At 46.1% G+C, this 22310-nt stretch overlaps 2 protein-coding genes across 4 annotated transcripts; one reads left to right on the top strand and one right to left on the bottom strand.

Moving 5' to 3' along the window:
* Nucleotides 1–376: 376 nt before the first annotated feature.
* skiv2l (SKI2 homolog, superkiller viralicidic activity 2-like) lies at nucleotides 377–16997 on the bottom strand. Its single transcript, XM_048994003.1, has 29 exons — nucleotides 16928–16997; nucleotides 16116–16237; nucleotides 15392–15513; nucleotides 14929–15046; nucleotides 14619–14733; nucleotides 14105–14179; nucleotides 13120–13173; nucleotides 12718–12881; nucleotides 12173–12352; nucleotides 11521–11666; nucleotides 11280–11426; nucleotides 11084–11168; nucleotides 10711–10817; nucleotides 10422–10568; nucleotides 9864–9960; nucleotides 9536–9748; nucleotides 8775–8885; nucleotides 8572–8683; nucleotides 7922–8040; nucleotides 7192–7323; nucleotides 6622–6759; nucleotides 5246–5350; nucleotides 4260–4401; nucleotides 3959–4085; nucleotides 3456–3666; nucleotides 3063–3173; nucleotides 2720–2938; nucleotides 2400–2540; nucleotides 377–726 (listed from the first exon to the last, which is right to left on the bottom strand). The coding sequence occupies exons 1-29, from the start codon at nucleotides 16938–16940 to the stop codon at nucleotides 526–528; spliced, it is 3774 nt and encodes a 1257-aa protein (XP_048849960.1). The 5' UTR covers nucleotides 16941–16997; the 3' UTR covers nucleotides 377–525.
* A 225-nt stretch (nucleotides 16998–17222) lies between these two features.
* nelfe (negative elongation factor complex member E) lies at nucleotides 17223–21848 on the top strand. 3 transcript variants are annotated; one of them, XM_048994262.1, is made up of 11 exons: nucleotides 17223–17281; nucleotides 17989–18069; nucleotides 18419–18488; nucleotides 19073–19218; nucleotides 19339–19413; nucleotides 19638–19675; nucleotides 19775–20085; nucleotides 20189–20333; nucleotides 21149–21203; nucleotides 21291–21393; nucleotides 21509–21848. In XM_048994262.1, exons 2-11 carry the CDS (start codon nucleotides 17995–17997, stop codon nucleotides 21580–21582), a joined length of 1092 nt encoding a protein of 363 aa, XP_048850219.1. In that variant the 5' UTR covers nucleotides 17223–17281; nucleotides 17989–17994; the 3' UTR covers nucleotides 21583–21848. The 3 variants fall into 3 exon arrangements, with proteins under 3 accessions (XP_048850219.1, XP_048850220.1, XP_048850217.1); XM_048994263.1 differs by having other exon boundaries at nucleotides 17257–17306; XM_048994260.1 differs by lacking the exon at nucleotides 17223–17281 and adding an exon at nucleotides 17368–17469.
* The last annotated feature ends 462 nt before the right edge of the window (nucleotides 21849–22310 follow it).

Here is a 22310-nt window from a genome sequence, read left to right as displayed (position 1 = left end):
TGAATTGAATGACCTTTCGATTACTTATTGTCAAACTTCACTGTCTTGTCTTGCAGTACTCCTCCGCACTGTCCACGCATCTCCAGGAAATGATTTCGTCCGTTTAATTTAATTAAGCAATTAAGAGACGTTACATTTGGCTGCAGGTTTACTTTTATCGTTATACAAACTACGAGAAATGTACATGGAGCGGCTTCAAAGATTTCGCCATTAGGCAAAATTCTAGCATGTCATGTAGTATCTTATGGTCTTTACTGTGGTTCATGGCTAACGGTGAGGCACTTTTACTAAATTAATATGGTCAAGTTTACTGGTAACAAGAGCAAAAAAAAAAATGGAACTGGATAATGACAAGAAATTGATAGTACCAAAAAAATCAGAATCAGAACAAATGCAGCAGATTTTATTACTACACAATAGTTTACAAACTTGAGCCTTCCTGTCCTCCATTTTACATGTTAAGTGTTTATGCCTCACAGGGTCCTGTTTCTTGTACACTCTCGCTCTCTCACACCCATCCTCGTATCAGTGTGTGTACAGTGACGCCGTGAATACGATGTCCCGGCGGATGGCCAGGGAAGCCTTCTCCATCTTGCTGCCCAGGACTGAGTCCCCCACGATCCGGGCAGCCTGCCGCACCTCCCTGAGAACCTCGTTCAGCTGCTGGATGCAGCGCACTACCGTGCCTTCCTGGACATCAGTCAGCTGGGCGATCTCAGAGAAGGGCTGTGGAGGATAGGGACATGTAGGATAGGGTACACAGGCGACACACTCACAAGATCCTAGTACATTGTACAAGTACACTGCAGGTCATATATACTCCATGCAAATCTATATCTAGCCTGCATTGAGAAAATTGTATATAGCATTTGTGTCTATGTCATATTCGAACCTGAATCCCGATAGCACTTTGATAGGACTTCTGAATTAGGTACTGGGAGTTGAGAAGTAACTATCGTTTATTAAAATAATGTTAGCAGCTGCGTTACAGAGGCAACAAATCAAAACAGGTGTATCAGGGTGGACCACTGAGATTAACACTCTACTCTATTCATGGTCTGCAATGAGTACCGAGAGTGAAAATGAGTAATACAATGTGTAAACATTCAATCACTAAGTGATGCATTAATAGCCAGGTGATTACAGTGCAGATACACATACCAAAGGGTCAATGAAGTACAATCATTGTACAGTGTTATGTAGATCATTACAATCATGCATTGTGCTGGATTAGTACAGTGTACATATTGATGCAGTACTGGGGGAGATGGAGATGAAACTGTGCCATAGTCAAGGCCCTGGAATTCAACCCACACTCACCATGCACCAATCACACAGCCCAAATTCACAGACTATAGCCCCACTTCCACCCAAACTCGCCATGCCCCAATCACACAGTCTCACAGCCCAAATTCACAGACTATAGCCCCACTTCCACCCAAACTCACCATGCCCCAATCACACAGTCTCACAGACCAAATTCACAGACTATAGCCCCACTTCCACCCAAACTCACCATGCCCCAATCACAGTCTCACAGACCAAATTCACAGACTATAGCCCCACTTCCACCCAAACTCACCATGCCCCAATGACACAGTCTCACAGACCAAATTCACAGACTATAGCCCCACTTCCACCCACACTCACCATGCACCAATCACACAGTCTCACAGACCAAATTCACAGACTATAGCCCCACTTCCACCCAAACTCACCATGCCCCAATGACACAGTCTCACAGCCCAAATTCACAGACTATAGCCCCACTTCCACCCAAACTCACCATGCCCCAATCACACAGTCTCACAGCCCAAATTCACAGACTATAGCCCCACTTCCACCCAAACTCACCATGCCCCAATCACACAGTCTCACAGACCAAATTCAGCAGACTATAGCCCCACTTCCACCCAAACTCACCATGCCCCAATGACACAGTCTCACAGCCCAAATTCACAGACTATAGCCCCACTTCCACCCAAACTCACCATGCACCAATGACACAGTCTCACAGCCCAAATTCACAGACTATAGCCCCACTTCCACCCAAACTCACCATGCCCCAATCACACAGTCTCACAGACCAAATTCACAGACTATAGCCCCACTTCCACCCAAACTCACCATGCCCCAATGACACAGTCTCACAGCCCAAATTCACAGACTATAGCCCCACTTCCACCCACACTCACCATGCACCAATCACACAGTCTCACAGACCAAATTCACAGACTATAGCCCCACTTCCACCCAAACTCACCATGCCCCAATGACACAGTCTCACAGCCCAAATTCACAGACTATAGCCCCACTTCCACCCAAACTCACCATGTCCCAATCACACAGTCTCACAGACCAAATTCACAGACTATAGCCCCACTTCCACCCAAACTCACCATGCCCCTGGCCCAACAGTACACCACCTCCGTCAGCCCAAACTTGTACTGAGCCACAAAGTCCTCCGCCAGCTGTGTGAGTCCGAGGTCCACCTGCAGGTCCCCGATGCGCTGGGCCACAGTTACCACTCGATCGATACCCTTCCAGGAAAGGAAGGAGAACCAAGTGCATGTATAAATAGGAGGCTCCCATACAATCTTGTCAACTTTGAGTCTCATTTCCTTATAGCTACAATCAAATTTCAGGGTAATGTCAGAATTTAAAATATACAGAATTAACATCAACACATTGGCAGACATAGAGAAGGCATTACGCATACCTCCTGCAGAGTGTTGGTGAGGTGGGGACAGGTCTGCGTGTTTTGGGTGAACACCAAGCATGACAGCAGGGCGGCGCTCTCCTCAGGTGCCAGGGGGCTAAGTGTGTTCTCAAACAGAAGCTCTGTGAGCAGCAGCTCGTGGCGGCTGATCTGACAGGCCACCCTCCCTTTCAGCTGCACGGCCCCTTTGCTGTCCACATAATTCAGTGATTCGAGAACCTAGCAGAGGTGTTGGGGGGGGAGGGGAGGCAAACAGAGTGTTCCGTCAGTGCTGTGGGAAGGACTGATGCTGCTGAAAGGCATTTAATCGGAGCTGCTAATGAAATCAGCCAGGGAGGCTCACCTTGATCCTCTGGCGATATTCTGGCAGGAGGGTGAGTGACTGGTCAGAGATGAGGTAGAGCAGGCTGTCCAGTTCCTCTTGGAGCATCATCCTCTCCTGGACCCTGGAGAACTGGGACCCGGAGCGGAGAGATAAAGGAAGGTCACCCTACATCTACCTGACAGTGGTACAAGTACCAGGACACTGAGAACAGTATGGAAAACCCACAGATCTGTACACGGAGAACAATATGGAGAACCCAAAGAGCAGGACACTGAGAACTGTATGGAAAACCCACAGATCTGTACACGGAGAACAATATGGAGAACCCAAAGAGCAGGACACTGAGAACTGTACGGAGAACCCAAAGAGCAGGACACTGAGAACTGTACGGAGAACCCTCCGGTGACAGACCTGCTCAGAGAAGGTGGGGGAGTGGATACAGCTGAACTCTCGCACGCTTTCCTGCAGAGATCTCAGCCTGAGAGACCCCTCTACCACCTCCACCCCTTTCAGATGAAGGTCATTCACAGGGTCGAGGGCCGTGATGCCACTGGAGTTGGCCTCCGCTAGTCGCAGAAGCTCCTGCGTAGCTGTGGATATGGCAGGCCCGGGGGATTCCAGCCTGAGGGGGGGAAGGGGGCATAGAGTATCTAGAAGGTCATGAATTTTAGGAATAGGCCATGGGGACCTGAGGTTGGATGGATGGATGACAAACAACCAAACAAAAGCACACAAAAAAACAACCAAACAAAAGCACACAAAAAAACAACCAAACAAAAGCACACAAAAAAACAACCAAACAAAAGCACACAAAAAAACAACCAAACAAAAGCACACAAAAAAACAACCAAACAAAAGCACACAAAAAAAACACATGCAAGCGAATCCATGCGTGCAGACATCTGCACACAGACCTGAAGCGTGGCTGCTGTCTCTTGTTGTAGTTCTCAATGATTCTCTCAGGAATGACTTTGAGGGTCTTTGTGGTGATTGCAGTGATATCCTGCATCTTCAGCTTCTGCACAGTGTGACTGCAGGGGCCTGCCACATGGGGGCGCACAAATGCATAGGCGAGTCACAAACCGGAAACATCACGATATTTACAGATACTGGCAAAGGCTCATTAGAATGGTCATACAAGCAGCATCAGCCAAGTTCATGAGGTCTTTAGTGTGTGCAAAAGGACACGTGTATATAGGGTTGTGCAGGACGCACCATCGGGGATGAAGAGGGCGGGGTTGTAGAGGTGCTGCAGGGGCACGGTGACGCTGTTTTGGGGTTCTCTCCCCACTTCCTCCCTACCTTTGTCACACATGATGAGGGTGGTGAAGGTGCGGTTAACGGAGTCATTGGATACCTGCGAGACAATGGGGGGGGGGATTTATTAGCAACAGGAGCACAGGAAGAGGAGCCGATCGTGCAGGTGAGTGTGAACCACAGAGATTCAGCACGAGCCGCCTGTCTGTGTACATGGCAGAACACACTACTGAGCATATGATCCAGGAAGTAAATAAACTGTTGCTTACTTATAACAGGCATAAAACCTAAAAGTTACTGAATTAAAGACGACACAAAGGTAGTAGACAATGCCAGTCAAAAATTTGGACACACCTACCCATAAAAAGGTTCATTACTATTCTATACATTTTAGATGAATTATAAAGACGTCAAAACTATGAAATAATATATGGAATTAAGCACTGACCAACTATTTTTAAAAATAATTTGGGGGGCAGCTCTGTGGTTTGGGACACAGAAGGTCGGTCCCTGAGTGAGCAGAGAGAGCTCACCATTGGGCCCTTGAGTGAGGCCCTTAACCCCAATTGCTTCAGGAACTGGCTGACCCTCAGATTCATGAGGTGGCCTCCTGGGATGCTATTCCAGCTGTCCTGAAGGAGGTCCCACATATATGCTGAGCTCTCATTGGCCACTTTTCCTTCACTCCTCCTGGTCAAACTCCTCCAAAACCATTTCTACTAGGGGGTGTTTAAGTCAGATGGCCAGGTCATGTGATGCGGCACTCTCCTTTGTAGGTAACTTCAGAGTGTCCAAACTTTTGACTGGTACTGTATACTGTGATATTAAATAGCAGGAGCCACTAACATTAACAGAAGTGAAAGATGTCTAACAGACTTTCATCTGCATTTGTCTTCATTACAAACGTCATATAAAGAGGTTTTGACCCATGCACACACACCCACCTGCAGGATGACCCCCAGGGCATTGTGGTGCTGTGCGTTGTTCAACACTACCACACGGCCCACAGATAAAGCCTTCTGTCCGCTCATTGACTCCATAACCGCTTTCTGAAACACACAGAGCCACAGACGTCAGCCTACTGACCCACGAGGATAAGTGTGCGACCTGGTGTTGAGCCTGCCTCAGTTTGAGAGGCGATGCATACAACCATTGTAGCGTACAGTACTGTAAAATACTCTGTGGAACAGTAAAATACTCTGTGGTACTGTAACGTGCTATGTGGTACTGTAATATACTCTCGAGTATGGCAATATACCCCTTGGAACAGTAATATGCCCAGTGGTACCATAGTATAGCCTGTGATACTGTAATTTACCGTTCGGAACAGTAATATACCCTGTGGTACTGTTACAGTGTGGAACAGATAAGTACCCTATAGTATAGAAATATACCACATGGAACAGTAATATACCCTGTTGTACTGTAATATACCATGTGGAACAGTTATACAGTAAAACCTCGGATTGCAAGCATAATTCGCTCCGGAAACGTGCTCGTAATCCAAAGCACTCGTATATCAAAGTGAATTTTCCCATTATAAATAATGGAAACTTAGATGATTCATTCCAAAACCCAAAAATATTCATATAAAAATAATTAATACAAAATATGAAGTAAAAATATATAAAACAAGTTAACCTGCACTTTGAAAACCTTTGAAAAGAATTGTGGATGGTGTGAAGGAGACGAGAGAGAGAGAGGAGGGTTATTTTGTAGGACGACTTTCACTCTGAGTAACGGAATCACTGCTATCTGTTAGCTCACTGGAATCTTTTTGTTTTTGTGTGACTTTAACAAGGAACCTGTCCAATGACAGCCGCTTTTGCCTCTTTCGATTTTGCGGAAATGTGACATTGCATTGTCATTAAACAGATTCATCGCTTGCACTGTTACACCCTTATTTGGGTGGTGCTTTTCTGCTAAATTTTGACTATACGAGTGACTCGGAGTGAGGCACGCCGACTGAGACCAAGCTTCGGAAACGATTACCCAGAATCCCACAACGAGAGAGAGAGAGAGATGAACCATTGGCTCAGATCACGTGACGCTCGGCAGACAAAGTGTATACGTAATACTCGTATGCAAGACCTCGCTCATTTATCAAGCTAAAATTTATTTAAAAAATTGCCCGTCTTGTAAAATACTCGCAAATCAAGTTACTCGCAGTCCGAGGTTTGACTGTATACCCTATACTACTGAAATATACCATGTGGAACCATAATATACCCTGTGGTACTGGAATATGCCTGGTCATGCGGTAAAATACAGCGTGGTACATGATTACAGTGTGAGGTTACGGCATAGGTTACAGTGCCACCTGCAGGGCCTCAGTGGTGAGGCGCAGCTCGGTGAGAGTGTGGTAGAAAGGCACCAAATCGGCCAGCTGCGCATCCATGTCCAGTGGGGGGAGAGAGGTCAGCTTCTGTCTCAGCTGCTTGATCCGCTTCTCATGGCTCTGGGAGATTGCAGGGGGCGGAAAGAGAGAGACGCCAGCATTACAGCTGTGACTGCAAGAAAACAGCCTGACCAGTGGAATCTGGATCTCAGCTGGACCCATCCGGCCCACTGACTCCCTCGTTATCATTTAAGCTGCTTCAGATCAAATTTAAATGGAATCAGACAACACATTATTTCATGAATAAAAATCATAATAACTTCCCTGCAGATTTAAAGGAACATTTGATAAGGATCACAAGTTATTTGGCCATTATGGATACAACACGCAAGAAGGGCCCTGGTATTTAAATAGACACAGGAAGTAAACAAGAGTTCATAAAGCCAGTAGTGATGTGGAGGGAAGTCATCATGGTCCCACCACCCCCCCCCCCATACCACACAGAGCGCACACAGAAGCCCCGCCCCCTGATTCCACAGAGCACCCCCGCACCTGGGTGTCACGGTGACTCTCGGAGAAGCTCCTCCGCATCATGTCGGTCACCTCCAGGGCCTCCACCCGCAGCAGGTTGAGGATCATGGTGTAGGTCAGCCTGAACTGGGACTGCAGCAATGTGGGCTTGCCCTAGTGGGGGGGGGGGGGTGGGGGCAACAAGTAAAAGCCGATCTCTCACACTTTTAAAGCATCCAGGAATAAGCAGTGCACACACACGGCTTCCAAACCTACATGAAGTATATTGCATCAATATTCATCACCTCTGTCCATTTAATTATCTCATATGATTCACTTCATGTGCTGGTTTACATGTACCGGTACACTGTGTACTCCACTTCCTTAGCCACTACACCAAACGCTGTCCTCTTCTGGTATGTACACAGCTCCACCATAAAAACTAACTACAGTCATATACTGTTAAATATCAGTTATATAACAGAGGGTACTGGTATTACGTAAACGCACACACAGACTGAATCGGTGGTGTTGTGGAGGGACTGTAACAGTAACAGTCATCGTAACAATGGATGTTATCCTGGTTTTACATTCAGAATCTGCCTGCCCCTTTTGATAAAAACTAAACAATTAAAGAACTACATTTTTAATAATAATGAACAGTGAGGTGTAAAGAAGGTAGGTGGTGCAAGGGACACAGACACAAACAGACAGCAGGTGGGCTGCCACGCCCACGCCGGGCCTGATCAGGAAGAGGAAGCCTGACACCGACCAGCATCATGGTGTGCAGGTCCCCCATGTCGTGCACGCCGCTCTTGCACAGGATGATGACGGTGCCCGTCTTGTCCAGGCCCCTCCTGCCCGCCCGCCCCGCCATCTGGATGAACTCCCCTAAACGGCATGCAATGAGAGGGACAGTCACATGTTTGCTGACTTCACACATGGCGAGTCAGGCTCTAGTTATTCAATGAAGTGAGCTGCCTTTGTTAATTGGCAGGGAAATGAAAACTCTACCAAAGTATAAAACACTGGTACAAATATAGGAACCTTCACTGGAACAATTAGCTCTGGGTTTCTAATGAGTCTTCCTCTTCGCTTTCATATGCAATAACCATCCATACATCCATCCATCCAGTTCCAGGGGGGCCGGATAAGTGGCCTGACTGCATGCTTGGATGCCAGGTTTTGTACTCAGCAGTATATGTGTGAAGAACATGATGGGAAATATGAAAAAAGGCCTTTTAATGTACCTGCACTCGTACTTGTGCAAATGGCAAATAAAGCAGAATTTCTCTCTTCATTTCATTCTCCACCTATCTGACCCATTCCACGTGCTCTGAAGGCTGTTACACTGCAGCCTTAGGGGGGTTATAGACCGGGGGTCTTTGCAGAACAGGGCAGTGGGCCTGTCAGAGCTCATACCAGGCAGCAGGTTCCGGAAGCCTGATCCGTCGTGTTTGCGGATGCTGTCGAACACCACCGTCCTGGCTGGCATATTGACGCCCATGGCGAATGTCTCTGTGGCGAACAGCACCTGGGCAGAGGAAGTAGGGTAGGGTACACGATGTCACCATAAAGTAATGCATACCACTATCATGCCGGGGGCTGGGACCAGTCAGACGCACCTTTACAAGCCCCCGGGAGAAAAGCATCTCAATGACCTCCTTCAGGATTGGCAGGATGCCGCTGTGATGCACGGCCAGGCCTCTCTTCAGCAGGTCCCTCATCACCAGAATCTAGAAGGAGGAGAGCAAAGAGCGATTCTGCAGTGTCACTCCGAACGGGTCTATTATGTGACTCTCTGATGGTGGAATGAGCTGCTGAACCACAGCTGGTCATCACCTTCAAGAAACACCTCCAGACCCACCTGTCCATAAATTCCTCTACTAGCCTGATCACGCTTTATGTTCCATAAAAGTTCTTATTTTGCACTTCTGGTCCCTGAACCATCTTACTAGGTTCTTGTTCAGCTATACATTGTTGTGCAGTTCCTGGTCAAATGCTGCTTATGCTCATACCTGGGAATTCATTGGAAGCTCTACCTTCCTGCACTTACATCTAGTCGACTCCTTGACAGGCGTATGTTTGCAATGTGCTATTTGCCTCACTTGCACGTCACTTTGAGCAAAAGCGTCTGCTAAATATGTAAATGTACAGCAGGAGGTAGACGGAGTGGGTGAGGAAGTAGTGACACACAGCTCCTTACCATAAGAAAGAGGGAGCTCAGCGGATGGCCGAAGCTTATAGAGGATTTAAACTGAACGTCCGCTAAGTGTTTTTCAGCTATATATTGAACATTCTGAATAGCTAGAGGATAGATGAAATGAAAAAAAAGCAGAAGAAACCCACACATTAAGCGCGGTATCCTTATCCAAGGCCGACATACCTGGGGCAGCTGCCGATCGCTGCTGCTTAGCCGGCTCACACTCTTCTGGAAGAAGGAGTGGATCTCGGTCTTCTCGGCAGAGGTGGTGAGGTCCATAGAGCCCAGAGCCCGCGCGTTGTCGTCGCAGCGTGAGCGGGAGAAAGTGAAGGCCACCACAGGTGTCTGCTGGCGGTCAGACAGGAAGTGGAGCAGGGCGAGCCACACGCCTCGGTCCTGCCAGATGGGTGGGTGCACACAGAGACCGCCCCCAGGTCAGACAGACTTGTGTGTGGGAGTGGGATTGGAGAGGGTGGTGGCAGATATTCGGGGGGGGGGGGATTGACCATACCTGAGTGGCGGATGTGTTCTGGGAGGCACCCTTGGCGCCGAAGGACTGGGCGTGCTTACTGGAGCGCTCCTTCTTGGCCTCCACTGCGGCATAGTACCTGAGGTCAGGCGAAATCGTCCAGTAGTCACAGTCCATTTTTACTGGCCCGAAATGAAAGCAAACCCTCCCCCGTTCCCCTACCCCCAAAACAGGCCACATCAGGGCTACTCAATCCTAGTGCCAAGGGACGTCCTAGTAGGTATGTGATTCAGTCGAACGAGATGGTCCTGTTTCACAGTTGCTCAAAAGCACAAGGAACAACGGCCCTGTGACTTAACATGAGCAGATTCGACTACTCATTAAATAGACCCCACATCAGACCACAGCTCATGTTTACAAGCTCCACAGCCACCAATCAGTACTGAAGACAGGCACTGCCAAAGTGCTCCTGGGATGTCCAACCAAGCGCTTTCCCTGGGGTGATTTCTGCACTCTAGGTTAGTTCCACATCTGAATCATGCGATATCATTTGGGAAACACCACAAGCTGCCCTCGAGGTAGACCGGAGCAGGTCTTTACCCCTTAGTGAGGAAGTTTCCTGACGAGTCCACCAGGAGAAAGAGTTCCTTCATGGTCTTGGTGCTGTTTCCAGTGTACAGGTGATGCTCCAGGGGAACAGGCCGCTTCACGGTGCTGATCACGTAGATCGGCCTCTTCTTTATACGCCTGCAGTGCAAAGTAACGGGAGCTGACATGAGAACAAGATGATGCCCGCAGACTGATGTAGGTTTATCGGCCTGATGCCATGTGGGGCATCCCAATCGCGGGGGGCCAGATATCAGGTCAGGGGTACGGGCGCGGCACGAACCCGATCCACTCGCTGAACTCCACCGCGTTGGGCACCGTGGCACTGAGCAGGATGATGCTGACGTGATCAGGCAGCATGATGAGCACTTCTTCCCACACCACCCCTCTCTAGCAGAGGGAAACAGGGACGACAGACTCGCTCATGTGTGGGTCAGGGGCATAGGAGCTAAGTCTTTAAAATGGCTCAGTTAGCACCCCCCAATAAACAGGCCTTTGCCCTTACAATATCTCATACACCCTTGGTGTGAATAATACGTGAAAAATAACTCTCTTCAAATGTGACACTATAACCAATATGCTTCGCAGATGATGGTTTCCATAAAAACGATGTTCTGCACTCACTGGGACCAAGAAAACACGTGGAGCTACAGTACCTCCGCATCGTTGATGTAGTGCACCTCGTCAAAGATGACCCACTCCAAATCTCGTATAACTTCAGACCCGTTATACAGCATGGACCTAAAACAGAACCGGCTTATCAATAAACTGGGCCGAGCGATGGCGCTGAACAGCATATGCCACTTTGGGTGACTCACGATGCATCAAGTATACGCCGTTGTTCCTCGTTACCTCAATATCTCAGTGGTCATTATCAAACACGAGGCATCAGGGCTCAGTTGGACGTCTCCAGTGAGGAGCCCCACGTCCCCAAAGGTGTTCTTGAAGTCCCTGAACTTCTGATTGGACAGAGCCTTAATGGGGGAGGTATAAATTGTCCTATCAGAGGAGGTAATGAGAGTGTCAGAATGTGCACAGTGACTCAGTGGCATCCACAGATGTACATAGACGGTCGGCCCATGCTGCCACCAACCTGGTCATGTGTTTCTGTGAGAGTGCGATGGCGTATTCGGCCACCACCGTCTTGCCCGCCGACGTGTGAGCCGCCACAAACACTGAGTCATGGGACTCCAGCCGCAGAATGGCCTGCTTCTGAAACACGTCCAGCTCAAAGGGCCACTAGGGGGCACAGGGAGCTCTAGTTAACGGCGTCCATCTCGTATTTAATTACTCCACATGTCAATCTTCTACATCTATAAAAGTCCCACCCCCTGATCCTATGCATGAGGGGACTGCGCGCGTTTCCTCCCAATAATTCCCATGCGGCGAAGTGAACTGTTATCACCAAAGATTAATATGTGTGTGTGTGTGTGTGTGTGTGTGTGTGTATGTGTGTGTGTGTGTGTGTGCACGTCCAGCGATGGACTGGCATCTCATTCAGGCTGTCCTCTGCCTTGTACCGTCTGTAATGATTAGCTGTAGGGAAGATGCCTATAAGTAAAATCAGCGGCATCGATAAAATGAAAATGAGGGGATGGTTGAATTGTTGTTAACGGAAAGCACTGACTGCAGGTGCATTTTCCAGAAAGCGAACATGCAGGAGCACATGGTGCTGACTGACTGCAGAAAGCCTCCTGTGTGACGCCCACACGACCAGCATGCACTGCACCCCCCCCACTCCGCACCTTAAAGGCGGGGTCAGGGATGCGCTTGTAGAAGTCATCACAGGGAGTGGTGATGTCCACTGGTATGGCCCATCTCTTCTTCTCTTCTGTTTCCGTTGCCGCGTTGTCTCCCTCCTTTATAGTCATGCCGTCCTTCTTCCCCACAGAGGCAGCAGCTGGGGAGGGGGTGTCCACGGCGTCCTGCCAAGAACGGTGTGAGCCATCAGTTTTCATGCAGACCGATTCACAGAGGTAACATGCTGCACCAATAGCACTAAAGGCGATGAGGTGAAGCACGTCAATCAACAGACAGAGAAGAAGTTCCTTTATGCTTGCTTGGCATTTTTAAAGCACCACATCGCCTGTCGGTATGGCATCCAGTTCTCAAACTATTTAACCAGACATCAACCAACTCAAATCCACTACATCAGATGACTGAATGTGAACTTTGTATGGCTACAACATACATCCACCGAGGCATGACTAGTACCCTAGCCCATCAGAGGTCAAACAGGGAACATCTGTTTTGTTAACTAGATTCCCTATTAGTCAAACCAACAAGACACCTTAATCCCAAGGTCCTCCAGGCTGTTTGTCCGGGGCATTTTGGGAGATTCCTTAGTACTTTGCTTCTCCTCCTCTTCATCTCCATGTAGTCGGGCATCAATGACGTCATCAAAAGTGGACAGGAGGGACATCAGGTTTACGTCACGTGGTGAGTTTCTGGGCTCTTCAGTGGGAACAGAAGTAATTTAAATAGGAAACTAAATGCGATGTTATGTACATTTTTTATCAGTAACACAGCGACATATATATTGAGTCTTTTACATGCAACGATTTCTTTCCTAAAAGATATAAACATATCTTTGGAGAATGTATTCCTTTAACTTTCTTAAAGCTCCATGTAGGAAAAACTGGACGAAACCTTGGAAATAGACTAGCATGGGCTTAGAAAGTGACAGAAGCACCTTTATTGGAGAAGTCCATGCCAGCCGTTAGTCCAGGAGCTACTGTCAGCAAATCTGGTGAGGGAAAGACAGACTGATGAGATCCATCCACTCCCATATACTGTTCAGGGTCTCGGGGGCGAGGTACTGGAGGTTATTCCACTGAGCATACAGCAGAAGGCAGGGCTGCATCTTGGACAGGAGGCCAGGCCACACATGCACACACTACCGGCAATTTCTAGAGACCAATTAGCAATTAACGGCATGTCATTGGCCTTTTGCAGGAAAACAAAGGACTTTGATAAAGCTGAACATGGGGAGAATCCCCAACCCATTTGTTATTTGAGGTTACAGCAATTTTGAGAATTATCATTGCCATTACAAATGTTAAATGTTATATAGCCCTGGAAGAAATTAAAGAGACCTGCGCCACACTTTTAGTTTCACTTATTTCTCAGTTTATGAAAATGCATCTGTGTAAAATATACATATTTTTTTGCAAACTCCAGCCTGGCTCTTCCCTGCTTCTCACTGATAAAGGGCTTTATGGGACTGCAGTCCTGCTTCTAGAAGCCTGTTACGAACCTGTCCTAGCAGTGCACTTCACACCACTTAATGTTTCCCATTTTTTATGAAGGTTGCCTGAGGTCATCCTCCGGTTTATGTGATAAGTTGACGGTCATCTCTGGTATTAGAAAATCACTACTGCCATCTACATTGGCTGGTTTCTGATCGTTCCCAATGTCTCCTGATTCACTTTGTTCTTCTGTACTGCTGTCTTAGAAACTTTGAGCCTGGAAGCAGCCTGTCGCACAGTGTACCTTATGCCAGCAGAGACAGAATTAAACCAGGATTTAACAATGCAGATAAAAAAAATATATACCGAGTGGTCTCTTAATTTTTTCCAGAGCTGTATATATTTTGAGGCTAAATGCTAAACCCTATAACCAAACCCTGTTGCTCTTCGTCCGTCTCCTTTCCCCATCTCTGTGTCAGAGACTCCCACCGTTCTCAAAGTCCACTTCCTCCTGTTTTTCTGACTTCTTCTTGATCTGTTCCAGGGTCAGCTCCTCCATTCCCCCTGAGTCAGCGAGAGACACCAGTCAGCCATTCTTTCCTTTGTGTTATGATTCCCGCAGTGTCCCTCATGCTCCCACCAGCACTACCAAGTCACATGGCATGAGAACTACCATTTAGTTACATGGTGAAGAGATCCAAACTGATGACGCATCCTCAGCACTTACATAGATTTGTAGATTAACTGTGTTAATTACGATGCCTTCGATTTGCTTTGCATTTTTAGGCTCTGTTTCATTTGCAACAATCTTGCACCACTGTCTGCTTATACTATCTGCAATGAGTCATTGTTCTTGTATAGTTTTTATTTAAGTTATTTTTTATTTTCCTATCTTGAATTCTAGCTATCTAACGTTCTGAAAAATCCTAATTTTGTTTCATGTCTGTGAAACAGTACAGTGATTTGACTTGAATTGAGGGTAATATAATCACTGCAAACCTACCGGGCAGAAAAGGGTAGTTGGTGTTGCTCCCACGCAGACTCTCTGAGGGGGGGCCTGGGGCACGTAGAAGTGAAAGAGAATTCTTTGCTGACAAACCGGTATCCTCTAACAGCAGCTGGATGAGAGAAAAAAGTGGACATGTCATGTGTATTCTGGTATTGCGAAATAAAGTTGGAATTTCAGAAGCTAAATCATAACAAGCAATCTGTAGACTTGTATGTGTTACAATCATGCTTTAGATAAAGTTGAGCCAGGACCGCCCATAATTAGACACCTGTGAAAGGCAGTAAAAGGCAGTATAAGTGTCTACCTCATTAAAGTCAAGAAGCACTCCTGTGGTTGGGTCTCGTACAACAGACAGGCCGGAATGCAGAGGGGAGGGGGAGCAGTGAAGCAGAGAGTCAACCTGCCGGTTTCTTTGGATCAGCCTGAAAACACACATGGAGACTGTGAGGATATACCCATGATGCACTGGCATTAGATATATGCAAATAGGGACAGACAGCAAGAGAGACCCAGAAATAGCCTGAGAGTCAAAAGGAGGATTATGATACTTATTTGCATATTAATTGAAATAGAAAATTCACACGGGACAGCAAAAAGACAGACGTTGGACAGAAAAATGCCTCCCAAAATGTTAGCATGCACACAAATAATATATATGTGTTTTTAATCGTTTTGGATTTTCATCTTCGGTATACATTATTTATTTGTGCTTGAGCTCTGGCACACCTAGTTTTCCATAGCACACACCCAAAGTCAGACTGTATTACCTGAGGAAGTTCTGGAAAGCAGAGTCTGTGTTATGTATAGGAAGCCACTCCGGGTCACTCATGAAACGTCTTTCTACCTCTGTCCGAAGGTCAGGGCCAATGGGAGGGAGGCCATGAGGCAGCTATTGGCATGAAGAGGAGAGAGAATGAATACACAGCGCTCACTAAGAGTCTTGGGACCTTTGCTTAATTCAGTAAAAACACTGCAGATATATTGATTTCGTAACAAAAATCCTCACTTTAGTTATTTGTCTACGAATACTACACATTGGAAACAACCAGCAGTTTTAAGTAAAACATCATTTCAAATAGTAATAAATTGAAACCCACATTATAGTTCAAAAAGAGCTGTTCTGAGTTTAAAAGTTCATTGACAAACAGTCTCCTTTAATTAGTAACACCTTTGCAATAACATAAAACACCAAATATGAGTGTTATAGTAATAATATGAGTATTGTTTTGGCAGTCAATGACTACAACTGCAATTAACAGCAAAATGGGAAGAAGAGAACTGAATGAGATTCACCTCTGAAAATGTCTGTGCGGAAGATATGTGCAGATATGTCAAATATTGCTTGTCATTGTATTTTTGTTAAGCAACCAATACATTTGCAAGATCTTTACAGAATTAAGCAAGCATTCCAAGACTTTCTGTGAGCGCTGTATATAGGCAAGTGTAACTAGCAGGTGGGGCATTAAAATGAAGATCATGTTAAATACTCACAGTGCTCAGTGGGGGTAGGGGTTGGTTCTTCGGTACAGGGTTTGAGAGCAGTTCAAACCTTCCCGAACAGCCCATCTCCAGCAGTGAGAGGGGAAGGTCATCAGGACCTGCTGCATTGATCTCTATAACGAGAAAAGACACATTTGTCTATGAGCACTTGAATCTTGTAGCTGTAGTGCATGATACAACAGAATGTCATCATCATAATATTAATATAATATAGTATTAATATAACATAGAAAGCGACTGGTAGATGAAAAGTTTTGCTATTTCGAATATTCGGTACATGTCTGTTATCGTGATGTTTTGAATCCAAGCCCATTCCTTCATATAAAATTTAATTTAAAAATTCGTAATTTGCTGGGCTACTAGGTATTTACATAATCCTGCAATGTGCCGCCCGAATAACGGTCCATTACACAGATTGCAGAAACATACTTTTTGGCGCAGGAAATTCCGTAAATCAGATCCTTATACTCACTTGTCACTGCATTCATGACAAGCCAGAGACACTGAATCGAAAGTGTACCCATATCCTCTACCCATAAATTTAAATGCAAAATTATGACACTTTCTAAACTATACGTAACAACCATGTTTAAAATATATACATACTGCAACAAAACAATTATTACTTCATGCTATACAGATATATCGGGACCACCGCTGCTATTCTTAATTTTGGCATATGTGGTAACTTTAGTATGTCATTCACAACAGCTAAAACAGGCCGAGGCTTTGTATTTAGGGTATTGTACATAACACTAGAAATAAATTATATATCCATATAGCGACATCACAAGAATTGTTACCTGTTTTTTCCATCACTCAATTCAGTTACTCTTCTTCTGAGTTAAACAAGTGAGAGCGACAACTCAGCAAGCAGTAAGAAACGATGGACGGAAGTAGGGGTACAAGTAAGAGAGGGAGGATAGAAAATAGTCTTTTACTTGTTAGCTGATGTTTAACTTATTGGGATTATCCTTAATAAATGGAATATAATATGTTTTAACATATGGCTTGGTTTTATTGTAACAAGTCTTTGTTGTAGTAGAACTGAAATATCCAACTCCCCCCCTCCATTCTTTGTACTTAGTCTCTCCCAGGGTGCGCGTCATATTCTGCGCCAGTGTTGTGGTAGTGTAGCGAGCTGCTGCAAGTCTGAGGTAAATAAATTTCAATATCAAAGAGGTATATGAATTACCACGGAACCGAAACTAATGATGTTTCCGCTAATTGGATTTTTACGGGATTTTTTTGTATATGTAGGTGTATATCACTAAGTGTCCAGGTGGCGGTTTCTGCTTGGTATTGGGTGGTCCTGATGCTTCGGATGGTGTTGGCTAATAAGAAAGTAATGTCTGCTTGACTAACGTGTGCAAGTGAAATAATTTATCCTATAAAAATAATTCCCATGCCATGTTTTAATGTTAATTAAATCGCAAATTATTGCTAGAGACAGGAATGATTGTTTCGGTAAATCAATTCGTCTGAGTTCACTGATTCGTTCACTTTCCTTTTAATATTTTTCGCTGCTGGGGGTTCTCTTGTGAAAAGATTAATGTTAATTAAATGAAATTGTATTGATTATATTTGATGTTAATAGTAGTATTACTCTTCCATACACACATGTATTTTATTAGACCAGTGAGTGGCGAAAGTGTATGGTGAACAAAATCAACGATCATTTCCCTTCAATTAAAAGCAGAATTTGTTCACGAACGATAGAAGTGTAGCCTATTCGTTGTTGTGCTTGGTGCATACATCGGTAGTTGTTAAAATTAGTTTTTAACCTGCCAGTTTTGAAATCTGTAGGCGAATGTGTTTCCATGTGTCCAAGACGATGTTTTTAAATGTATTTTTTTTCCACTAGGGCAACATGGTTGTGTTTCCCAGTTCCTTGACAGAAGAAGAGGAAGCTCTGCAGAAGAAGTATGCCAAACTGAAGAAAAAGGTCTGATCTCTCATCTAGTTCATCACTTGTCATGATATCTCGCACAAAGCTGTTCAGTAATGGGTCCTTCATACACAACTTACTATGTCAGTGCAAATAATTGTCTTTCACAAGTCACTTAATTGTCCTTATATATATTTCAGGAATGTAATAAAGTGAGTATAAGCAATGCATTATATAACTTTCTAAAACTGTGATGTCATTAACATTTAGCTTTTTATTCTTTCCAGCTCAGTTTTACTTTGTTTTTCCCCTTTTACTTTAGCACAAAAGCATCTATGATGAAATGATAATAATAGTAAATTAGTCATGTTGTTGTCGTCCCCTCTGTTATTTTTTATCTCTTTAGAAAAAAGCTCTTTTGGCTTTGAAGAAGCAAAGCTCCACCAGCCAGGCAAGCCAGGGAGGGCTCAAGCGCAGTAAGACACCAGCACCCTCCGTACCCTGTCTGCTGCTTCGCTTTGCTCGTCAGCATCCTGTAGCGCTCTCTCTCTCTCTCTCTCTCTCTCTCTCTCTCTCTCTCTCTCTCGTGCTCTCCCTCGCACCCTCTCACTCTCTAGTGCTCTCTCTCTCTCTCTCTCTCTCGCTAACTCTCTTGCACTCTCTCTCGCGCCCTCTTTCTCTTTCTCTCTCTCCCCAACTCTATTGCATTTTCTCTCTTCTGTCAGCTTTTATCAATTCCTCCGTTTTCATTGTGTGGTCCTCCAGATGATTTTTGTGGTGTCCTTACATCCATCAAAAACACTTCACAGATACCTCACCAATCTAATATCAGTGAGCTTCTTCAGTACCGCTAGTAGTACTACTAGCAGCTTGCAGATTGTTGTTTCTGTTGATCAAGCTGACTGTCTTTCAGTAAAAAAATAACTTCTGAACAAGAAATGCAAAAGTGATATTGTTCAGGGGTGGAAAATCAGTGTCTAGGCCTGGTTTTGAAGTCAATATCTGAAGCCACTGACCTGATTTCTACTTCATATGTACGTCTCTGTCTCCGCCCCCTCAGCCCTGTCTGACCAGCCTGTGCTGGACACTGCAACGGCCACAGAACAAGCCAAGATGCTAATCAAGTCTGGGGCCATAAGTGCCATCAAGTCAGAGAATAAGAACTCTGGCTTTAAACGTTCACGTACACTCGAGGGAAAGCTGAAGGTAACGCGTGTCGCACAGCGACAAACCGATCGTTATGCCTTTAAATTACCTTTCTGGCAACTGAAATACATACACTTATTTAGGGGAATGTGATGCCTGGTTCTTGTTCGTTGTTCACAGGATCCAGAGAAAGGCCCTGCCCCAGCCTTCCTCCCTTTTCAAAGAAGTGTCTCCACAGATGAGGAGCTACCAGAGGTACCCCCTCGTAGGGAAAGCTAGTGTAGTATTTCAGGATTTGTAAATGAGACTTTAATGCTGGTCAGCGCCCCAAGTAAAATTCGTACCAGGAAGTAATTGCTGGGTTAACCTGTCTACTTACTCACAGTGGTCTTCAGGACAAGGAGTTGGGTAGTTGTGGGGGCAGACAGACTGTCTGTTTTGCTAACACTCACCTCTTCTGCCTGGGCTTTTATCTCCAGTCTGGAAAACGAAGCCACAGAAAATCCCTCTATGAGAGGTAAGCAGACACTAAAAACAAGGCAAAGGAATGGGTGCCTTAATGTGTGTGTGTGTGTTGTATTCCTGTGCTTACTTGGCTAACGTTGTCTCCCCGTAGCTTCGTCACCTCCGCTGATCGTTCCCGTGACGAAGAAGATGGAGGCAGCTCGTCTTTCTCAAGCCGTGAGGCTGAGAGAGACCGCGATCGGGAGATGGACCGGGACAGGGAGAAGGACCGCGATCGGGAGATGGACCGGGACAGGGAGAAGGACCGCGATCGTGAACGTGATCGCGATCGAGACAGAGATCGTGACCGGGGCAGGGACCGTGACCGAGACAGAGACAGAAGCAGAGACAGGGACCGAGAGCGGGACCGTGACCGGGACAGAGACAGGGATAGAGACAGGGACAGGGAAGCTCCCTTTCGGCGTGAGTTGTTCCCTCGCTTTCATTACTGTCTTACTACTGTTTGTTTGCCAGACTATGTAGCCTCAAAGCAAATAGCAAAAAATGTGCTTTTTTTCGTGACCAGGGTCAGACTCGTACCCAGAGCGGAGAGGCGTGAGGAAGGGGAACACAGTCTATGTGTACGGTGCTGGCCTGGTGGAGGACAGCCTGCGGACTGCCTTCTCGGAGCATGGCAACATCATCGACCTGTCCATGGACTCCCCCCGCAAGTATGATGCAAACCATCCATCCATCCATCCATTTTCCAAACTGCTTATCCTACTGGGTCACAGGGGGTCCGGAGCCTATCCCGGAAGCAATGGGCATGAGGCAGGGAACAACCCAGGATGGGGGGCCAGCCCATCGCAGGGCACACTCACACACCATTCACTCACACATGCACCATTATGGGCAATTTAGCAACTCCAATTAGCCTCAGCATGTTTTTGGACTGTGGGGGGAAACCGGAGTACCCGGAGGAAACCCCACGACGACATGGGGAGAACATGCAAACTCCACACACATGTAAACCGGAGTACCCGGAGGAAACCCCACGACGACATGGGGAGAACATGCAAACTCCACACACATGTAAACCGGAGTACCCGGAGGAAACCCCACGACGACATGGGGAGAACATGCAAACTCCACACACATGTAAACCGGAGTACCCGGAGGAAACCCCACGACGACATGGGGAGAACATGCAAACTCCACACACGTGTAACCCAGGCGGAGACTCAAACCCGGGTCCCAGAGGTGTGAGGCAACAGTGCTAACCACTGCACCACCATGCCACCTGATGGAAACCAGTCATCTGCAAAAGCAGCACAGTGCCTGGACAGAACCTCATCGGACGGGGAGCATCCATGGTCTAGGTCAGGGTATATATACCAGGGTATATATGCCATATACCACGTCCCTGAAGGCTACGGAGTCATCTCCATCTTGGCAATATATAGTGATGTTTAGCCAGGAACGTATATCATGATTCTGCTTCTGGTTTCTTAGCCTCTTCCATGCCTCAACCGCTGTTCCTTTCCAGCTGCGCATTCATTACGTTTGAAAAGATGGAGGCAGCAGACCAGGCTGTCGCCGAGGTCAGTATCACTCATCCCAATGCCCCGCCCACTGACCCCAAGACCCCGTCCACACTTCACCTTCCTCTCTCTCCCTTCCCATGTCAGCTGAACGGCACCACCGTGGGCGACACCTCGATCAAAGTCAGCATCGCCCGGAAGCAGCCCATGCTTGAGGCTGCCACGGGAAAGTCACCCTGGGCATCTCTAGGTACCCGCCGCAGAAAGCCCGTGTTGTCCGCGTGCTCAGTGTTTATAAAATGCACATTTACCTACTAATGCTGCATGCAGTGTCTGAGGTCATCCTTCCTTCTTATGCCCTCCAGCTGTCCAGAACAGTGCAAAGGGCTCGTACAGGGACAAGCGAAATCAGGTTGTGTACAGCGAAGACTTTCTCTGAGGTGCCAACAGACGACTCCAGTCCAGAGCTGACGTCTCACAATAGTGCTTGTAAAGTAGGTCCGGTGTTGCCGTATTTCGGACCTGTAGCTGCTTGTCTTATTTCTAGTCAAATTTTTGTTCAGTTCCATGAAGCCACGTTCTTCTCTGTATCAGGTGGATCTTTTGAGACACTTGGGAGGAAATATTTTGTCTGTAGAATCTTTTTTTATGTGCGACCATGGATTGGTTTTGCAAAAGGATAATAAAGATAATGTTTATGAAGGACTTTGGTGCTTATATTCACATTGTAATATCACACTGAAATTGACGAATAAACAATTAAGGAAATTCAGTTCCGTCCCCCATCACACATTTTCACCCTTCCCCCTAGTTACCAACATCCTGGCCTCATAACTATATCCCAGTTAATTTTGTTCTTTCATACTAAAGTGCCAGCCTCCTGTATTATACTTTATTTTATTTTATGTTATATTCCATTTTCCCCTTTATGGCAAAGTCAATAAACTGAAAACAAATCATCCCAAACCTGACCTTTTCTCTTCATTAGTATGCCACAAGGCTCCTACATTATTTAAACCCTAATTCTTCAGATTATAAATCCACTAGGTTATTAGGCTGTCCTCTGTCCCTTCATCCATTGTTCAGGGAGTCACATTATTTAGGCTGTGAAATCAGGTGGAGTGCTCTCTCCCTATCTCTCCTTTTTTCCTAGGGACAGAATCTGCC

This window comes from Brienomyrus brachyistius, chromosome 23, assembly GCF_023856365.1.
Source record: "Brienomyrus brachyistius isolate T26 chromosome 23, BBRACH_0.4, whole genome shotgun sequence".
NCBI lineage: Eukaryota > Metazoa > Chordata > Actinopteri > Osteoglossiformes > Mormyridae > Brienomyrus > Brienomyrus brachyistius.
Note: the sequence above shows the minus strand (reverse complement) of the source record. Positions and strands in the feature narration are given on the sequence as shown.